The 7,839-nt window shown below is 38.9% G+C and overlaps 1 protein-coding gene across 4 annotated transcripts; it reads right to left on the minus strand.

Moving 5' to 3' along the window:
• Positions 1-4,794: 4,794 nt before the first annotated feature.
• On the minus strand, positions 4,795-7,839 carry LOC141608992 (GDSL esterase/lipase At5g62930-like). Of its 4 annotated transcripts, none has more exons than XM_074428276.1 (6): positions 7,641-7,839; positions 7,416-7,493; positions 6,531-6,699; positions 5,876-5,952; positions 5,425-5,589; positions 4,795-5,332 (listed from the first exon to the last, which is right to left on the minus strand). In XM_074428276.1, exons 1-6 carry the CDS (start codon positions 7,757-7,759, stop codon positions 5,155-5,157), a joined length of 786 nt encoding a protein of 261 aa, XP_074284377.1. In that variant the 5' UTR covers positions 7,760-7,839; the 3' UTR covers positions 4,795-5,154. The 4 variants fall into 4 exon arrangements, with proteins under 4 accessions (XP_074284377.1, XP_074284389.1, XP_074284382.1 ...); XM_074428288.1 differs by having other exon boundaries at positions 6,555-6,696; positions 7,641-7,838; XM_074428281.1 differs by having other exon boundaries at positions 6,531-6,696; positions 7,641-7,838.

Raw genomic sequence — 7,839 nt, forward strand, 5'->3', positions numbered from 1 at the left:
ATCGAGTACCCAAGGTACTCGATCGAGTACCCCTACTCGATCGAGTGCCCCACTACTCGATCGAGTGCCCAACAGGTCAGAAACTATTTTGCTTTGCCACTTACCCTTACTCGACAGAGTAAGGGCTACTCGATAGAGTACCCCCAAGACTATAAATACGGAGTATTACACATTTTCAGATTCGGAGGACTCCATGGTCGAGGCTTTTCAACAAGAGCACAACAAGGATGTAAAGGTAGAAATCCCTAATTTTTATGGTAGTCTAAACCCTGAGGATTTGTTAGATTGGCTTAGAACCATTGAACGAGTTTTTGAGTTTAAAGATTATTCGGATAGCAAATCTTTCAAAGTTGCAATCTTGAAACTTAAAGGCTATGCTTCTCTTTGGTATGAAAACTTGAAAAATCAGAGAAGAAGAGATGGTAAAGAGGCTATTAAGTCATGGTCTAAGTTGAAAAAGAACTTAAGGATAAGTTTGTGCCTAGAGACTAGAGCTGATCAAATGGCCCAAGCCCATTGGCCCCACCCGGCCCAGCCCGCTTTTTTGAAGGGCTTGGGCCTTTAGTTTTGGCCCAAAAAAGCCCATGGGCCGGCCTAGAAAGGCCCAAAATATTTTGGGGCCGGGTTTGGGCTAAGCGTTTGGCCCAAATTTTGGCCCGGCCCGGCCCATATTTATTAATAATGAATAATTTTTCTAACAAAACCTATTAAAGTAGCGTTGAAGTTATACCCAACTCTTTACAAACGTAAGTATATTTTCTTAGATTATAAAGCAAAGTATACATAACATAAATCATATCTACAAATGCATGATTAAGCAATTTAAACTGGCGATGTTTGTCATTATTTTATTTTAGAGAGCAATTTATATGCATTTCATCATATTTTGTACAATTTTATACACTATGTGTGTTTTAAAAGTTGTCATTGAAGGTATTACGCTAATTATTTCCTAGGGTAAGTCGTAAATTTAGGGCCCGAAAAAGCCCATTTAGGCCCAAAAGCCCGCATTAGCCCATAAGGGCCGGATCTGGGCTTGCTAAACAAGCCCATGCATTTGGCCCGGCCCGGCCCGACCCACGCAAATGGGCCGCTTTTGTTTGAAAGGCCCGGCCCAAGCCCGCATTAGCCCGGCCCATGATCACCTCTACTAGAGACTACACTCAAGACATGTTTATTAGGCTTACTCAACTTAAACAAGACCAACAACCCATTGAGTCTTACCTTAGAGACTTTGAACAATTAACCTTGCAATGTGAAGTCAATGAACAACCCGAACAAAAGATTGCTAGGTTTATTGAGGGTTTGGATTTTAAGATTGCTAGTAAGGTAAGAATGCATCAAGTGTTGTCCTTTGAGGAGGCCGTGAACCTATCTTTGAGGGTTGAGAAATTGGGAAAGGGGAGAGCTGCCACCACAAAAACAGTAGCCAAAATGTTCCCCTACTCCACCCAAACCGAGACCAAGGTTGATGAACCAACCCCTCAAAACAAAACACCTACTCTTGACAAAGGCAAGGCACCCATGATTCCAACCAAAAGCACCACATCTCTGAAAAAATGTTACCAATGTCAAGGATTCGGTCACTATGCTAAAGAGTGTCCAACCAAGAGAGCCCTTAGCACATTTGAGGTAGTTCATTGGGGTGAGGATAAGATCCTTGTTTGTGATGATGGTAAGGAAGAAACGGGGCAAGAGGAGGCTGCCTTGGTCGTGGAACCGGATTCGGGGATGAGTTTAGTCATTTGGAGAGCATTGAGTACCCAAATCGTGGAATTAGACCAAAGACAACAACTCTTTAGGTCTAGATGCACCATTGGGGGGAGAGTTTGTAACCTTATCATTGATAGTGGGAGCTGTACCAATGTGGCTTCTAATACTCTCATTGAGAAGCTCTCCTTACCTACACAAGACCATCCTAATCCTTACAAGTTAAGGTGGCTTAACAAAGGAGCTGAAATTAAGGTGGATAAGCAATGCCTAGTGTCCTTCTTCATGGGCAAGAACTATGTTGATGAGGTTCTTTGTGATGTTCTACCTATGGATGCTTCCCATATTCTACTTGGTAGGCCATGGGAGTTTGATAAAGATTCAATGCATAATGGTTAAGACAACACCTATACTTTCAAGCTTGGTTCAAAGAAAGTTGTGCTAGCACCCCTGCCACCCGAGTCCTTGTTTGAACCACCCAAGAAAGTATTATTGATCAATGAAGACAAGGTGAGTCAAGGGGTGGACGGCGTGGGGACTGTCCATGTTTTCCATGCCAAAGATGAGTTCAAGGAGCCAAGGGTTCAAGCATTACTCAAATGGAAAGATCAAACCGAGGGTTTCTTTGAAAGCTTGCAATGTGAGCCTACTACCTTCTCTAATCCAAGTTTAACTAGCTCATGTAAGTTCAAGTGCAAGGCTAGTGACAATGGCCACAGCAATGAGGCAGCCCAAATACAAATTTTCGAGCCAGTTGTTGAGGAATGGAAAGGAGTCAAGAAACGATTTGAAAATGAACCTCCCATCCATGCTAAGGCCACCAAATGCAAAGAAATGTCCATGGTTCTTAAGCAAACACAAGTATTCAGGCCGGGAGACCTTGTATGGGTGAATATGAGCAAGAGTAAGGTCATCAAGCAAAGGAAAAAACAGTCCATGGCAAGTGAAGAAGGTCCTTTCAAAGTCATCAAGCAAATTGGGTTCAACAAGTACAAGGTTGATCTCTTGGGAATTCATGTTACATTTGATGTTGGGGACTTGAGTCCAAGCTATGTGGATATTGAGGATGATGATTTCCAGGACTTGAGGGCAAGTCCTTTTGAAGAGGGAGGGATTGAAGCAAAAATGGCAACAACACCAAGCATCCTTTTACCCGGTTTTGGTCCTTCACCAAAATCGAGGTCCAACTTCAATTCCATCTAAGAACAGATGCCATTTTCCGGCCTAAGACTCTTCTATGATGAGTTTAGAGCCTTTTTTGCCTAGGATAATTAATCTTGAAAGGGTTTAAATCAGATGCAAAAGACAGCACCAAACTGAGTGGTCACAATGAATACGGTTTTGGAGTATGTGCTAAACATCGCTTTCAAGCTTTCTTCTTTTGTCCAAGCAAGCTCTAAAGTACTTTTTGCTGCAACTTTGGGTCTTATACTCCTTATGGACGAGCCCCACCAAATTTCCCAAGAAGTCCTTATAAGATAAATAAGAAGAGCATGCCAAAGAAGCTTGTACTATTGCCAACAATCCTCTTTATGTTAGTTGTCTTGTAGTTTTACTTTTCTGATTTGTGTAAGGTCCTTGGGTCGTTTTATTGTCCTCTTAGAAGACTCTTTTGAGCCCTTAGATATTACTTTAGATGTAGGGCTAGGATTGCAACAAGGACTCTATTTAAGGAGCTCTTTTCTCTTTGTAAAAATCAGATTTGAGTGAATTAAAATATGAGTTTGAAACTGAAATTTTCAATCAATTTTCTTCTTGCTTAGTGCAGAAAACCCCTCATTACTTAGTGTTTGAGGCAGAATTAACTCTTGCTTCGTGATCTTGAGTTTAATTTCAAGGCTTAAACCTGCTTCGTGGTCTAGTTTAAGTCATATCTCGGTTACTTGTTCTTGTTTTCGTGTCAAAACAGTCCCAAAGTTTCTGTTTTGTTGCCTTAAGTCATTGAGGAAATTGTTATTTGAATGTTTAGTTCATAAGCATTTAAATTACAATCTTAATTCCATTGCTTTCATTCAAGTTAAACAAGTTTATTTATGGTTTTATTTTCGTCCAAAACAGGCTGTTTCGTGCCTTGTTTAGGTTGAGTCTTTTGTTGGCTTTAAAATCTGTCCTTGTGTTGTTTGTTGGTCCTTAAATAAGTCCATTTGAGTGTTCAAATCAAGTCCTTAGAGTTTCTGTCAAAAATCAATGTTATTTGTGTTTGTTTTAGTCATTTTAATCACAATCAAACAGTCCATCACATTGTTAAAATTCGAGTCATAATCTGTCCAAAAATCGAGTCTTAGTAGTTTTACTCCAGTACGTGCTTTTGTTTCTGCTTTTCGTACGCAAATAGCTCAATTTACTGCGTCAGAAAATAAATTTGAAGGTAAGATGAGGAAAGTTGAATGACTACCTTGTTTTCCTTGAAATGCTTATGGGGAGTTCTGCTATTTTGTCCCCGGAACACGAAATTTTTGGCTGTATGGTAATAGCCTTTCTTGTAGAGTTGTAGTGACTTCATTGTTCTGAATTAGCTTCACAAACTAATGTATTACGAGTTATGAGATAAAATCAATAAATTTCAATAAGATTTACTTTGATTTCCTCGGTGCTATACTTCCGGTTCTATGATCTCCTTTGTCTGGGTTAGAACTCGGCCCATGAAAATGCTGTTAGTAATGTGGTATTGGTCAAGTCTCTTAGGTGACGGTCTTACAATAAGTTAATTGTAAGACTATTTCAAAATTTAAAGCAAAGATGATATCAAAAGTTAACAATTTGATGTGGATGGTATAGAATGACACCAAGTTAAATGTACTGATAGTGTACATTACTAAATAAAAGAGCACAAATTCTTGTTTGTGACGGCACATATCCGTCACTCTTGAGTGACGGATACCATTTTACCTCACAAAGTACCCACTTTTTCTCTCTCTGCAACACTATTCATGTGGTCCCCTTTTTCCACTAACCCATTTTGTTACCATTTTAACTCACAAAATATCCGCCACAAATGGTAACCCGTCACAAGGGAGACCAATTGATAAAAGAGTTACTTTGGCGACAATTAATGATAAAAGGGCTACGAAAAACACATAAAGGTTGCAAAAAAGTGGTTTCTCAATAGCGAGACACCGTTTCCATTTAAACTGAGTTAAAAGCTCTTTAATTTAACAAAAAAAATGAAACCCAACGATTGGGACACAAGATCCATGCATGATAGCTCAAAGTCTGAAACACAATTTTCAATGAATTGGCTTAATGACAAAACAAGATCAATAGAACGACAGTGTCATTGCATGCTCAAAACCAACACACATAAGGGAGTGTTAACCCTTTCGTTTCCCCTTGTAACCCAATTCTTTCCTTTACCCTCATGCTTACCAGCGCCATCTTAATTCCTCGACAAGTTCTAAAATAGTAGGGGAAAAACAGAACTGCTGGCAGTATAACTGAGGATATTCAAGAAATGGAAGAACATTGTATCCTGAAAGCTTTCTCTGGGTTTTCGGGATCGATTTCCGAATGATGAGGGAAATCATAAGGCATAGCAGAAGCAGAAAGTCCACCTTGGTTAAATACCTGAACCACTTCTTTGTATACAACTGCATTACCTTCTGGAGTCAGGTGCAACCCATCACTGTCACCAATATCATATTTCCAACTTAAGCCAATATTTATAATCTTGGATGAATGTTAGTTATTGTTAACCAACAAAGACAGAGAACTAACTTGAGGTATTTTCTTTGCCATCCGTCAGCTTCCTGCATCTTCGACCATAGATTAACATAAGGAACACCGAGTTCCTCGGCTAATGAAACGCACAATGTTGCATATTTTCCAGACGCTTCATTTGTCCTTTCTGGCTGCGTCATTGCTTTTTCACCATATAATGACCTAGCACATAGGGAAGTTAAGTTCGTCAATAGAAGTAAATACTCGTGAGAACTTGCCACTGTTTATTGACCTGCGCACCAACACAGGTCATACCATCTTAAGATTAATCCTTAGCAAGCAAGCATTTGTAAAATCTCAAAACTTTTCTCCTCGGCAAAATGGGGTGTTATGCTATGGGTTAGTCAGAATAATCTGAACTTTTAAGAACATTAATTCCCTTATGTCACCAAACAGATGTAAAGGAGCCACTGATTGACCCAAGAGCGGTAACGTTAAGTACATGTACCTAGCATACTCCATGCGGCCTTCCTCATCAACAGGAGGTGGAGTTATAAGCACAACTAACATTGAGGGGGAGCATTCCTGCATTTCATATGGACAAGTAGTCATGAAAACAATATGGAGAAAATAACAAATATAAGATGACTAAAAAGACCGAAAACAAAATTAATTAGTAGGTCGCCAAATAACTGTTAAGTGGGGGGAAACCGCGATAAAGTTCAATAATGTTTAAAAGAAAATAGGAACTGCTACCGAAGAATCAAGATGAGTTCGTGAAATTTCTACTTGAGTAAGGTTGATGCTGATGACCCATAATGAAAATTGTGTCAAGAGTTAACATCAAATGACTACCTCAAAATAAAAGCAAGTGTAATCAGATTAGTGTGTCGTGTTTCTTTATTCCATCATACGGAGTACGAAGTATTAATTAAAGAATAAAAGAACAGCGAGTCTTTATCGCCACCGGAAATGGAAATGCAACGGATACTTTCGTCAACAGAGAAAAATAAGAACAAACAGTTCAGGAACTGCAGATGGCACCAACAGTTAATAATCTTATATTCTCACAAGGAAACAATGGCATTCTAACTCTGCGGAGCAGATTGGCCATGCGATAACTAGTTTTCACCAGTAAGAGAACAAACAAATAAGTGTGTTACCCTCAAAGAGAGAAATGGAAAAACCTTCCAAGTGCCGAACAATCTTTTTGAGATTCTCTTTGTACTCCTCAATGGGAACATGTTGCCGTTCGCTAGTCCTCCCAGGCAAGGCTGCATCATTGGCTCCAAAGAAAATGGTAGCTCCAATAGGAGGATTTGCTGAAAGCTGCTGTCAATTTTGAAGGAGGAGAAAGACAAGATAGGCTTACGGTGAAAATTCACCACCTCTAAAAACCATATCAATGTGAATATAACAAAGGGTCTAAACCATAGGCATTAGCCTAATTATTAAAATATACTCCCTTCGTTCAAAACATTTGTTTACCTTTCATTAGAATACCCCTCACAACGTATATAAAAGGTAAACAAATGATTGAGACGGAGGGAGTAGCATATTTGAACCAACTACGTAATCAGTTTGTGTATTGGTAGTTGCATGTACATTAACGATACCCAAATGCCTCACAAGCTTCCGTGAGTGCTGGGATTGCGGGGTTGGATGTACGCAGTCTTATACTTGTGTTGACAACAACTAGAAGGGGTTGGATAAGCCATCATAAAAATTGCATAAAATTACTACTACTTGCTACTTAACATTAAAAAAGAAGCGCAACAAATTGCGCCTAGAATTTGATTTTAGTTAACAAGCCGATGAAATCTTAAAGAGGCATCATTCTTAACAGCAGATATGCAAGATCTGAATATAAATGCATTAGTGTATCAATAATAAGACAATGCGCCTCTGAAATTCAACTAAAACCCTATACATTGTTCCAAAAGATGAAACCAAAAAGTTGACATCTTAACTTCATTTCGGAAACGAAATTGCAACATCATGATCATCAATAACAAGTACAAGGAATGAAATAGAGAGAGAGAAAATACCAATGGAAAAATAGAATGCAAGAGAAATAATGCCCATCTAGTGGTGTACCCACCATAGCCTCTATTGAGGATATCAGCCTGAAAAATGTGACGAGTAATATATCAATGAATTTAATACCCAAGTATCAGTAATTATTGGATGAGACGGTTTCACACCGTAAGGCGAGCCATTTGTATAAATATTTATTGACGAAAAGAGGGAAAGTTGAAAGATGGGAATTATACCTTACGAGAGAAATCGTCAGAAAGAGCAGAAGCCCATCCACCATTTTTGAAGGATTGTTCTGTAATTGAGTCCCCAAACAGTATATGATTTGTGGCCTTGCTTTTCGAACTAATTTCATCAATCTTAGATTACTTTCGCTTGATCATATTACTTTCAAAATCTCAAATTTATCGGTTTTTTTTTTTTTTTTTTTGAGGG

This window comes from Silene latifolia, chromosome 1 (assembly GCF_048544455.1).
Source record: "Silene latifolia isolate original U9 population chromosome 1, ASM4854445v1, whole genome shotgun sequence".
Lineage (NCBI taxonomy): Eukaryota > Viridiplantae > Streptophyta > Magnoliopsida > Caryophyllales > Caryophyllaceae > Silene > Silene latifolia.

Bases quoted from the DNA above. Each gene is read 5' to 3' on its own strand.
- LOC141608992 (XM_074428276.1), bottom strand. From the start codon at position 7,759: ATGAAATTAGTTCGAAAAGCAAGGCCACAAATCATATACTGTTTGGGG. The intron at 7,494-7,640 runs GTATAATTCCCA...CACATTTTTCAG, and splicing joins CTGACGATTTCTCTCGTAAG to GCTGATATCCTCAATAGAGG. The intron at 5,953-6,530 runs GTAACACACTTA...TATGAAATGCAG, and splicing joins TTCCATTTCTCTCTTTGAGG to GAATGCTCCCCCTCAATGTT.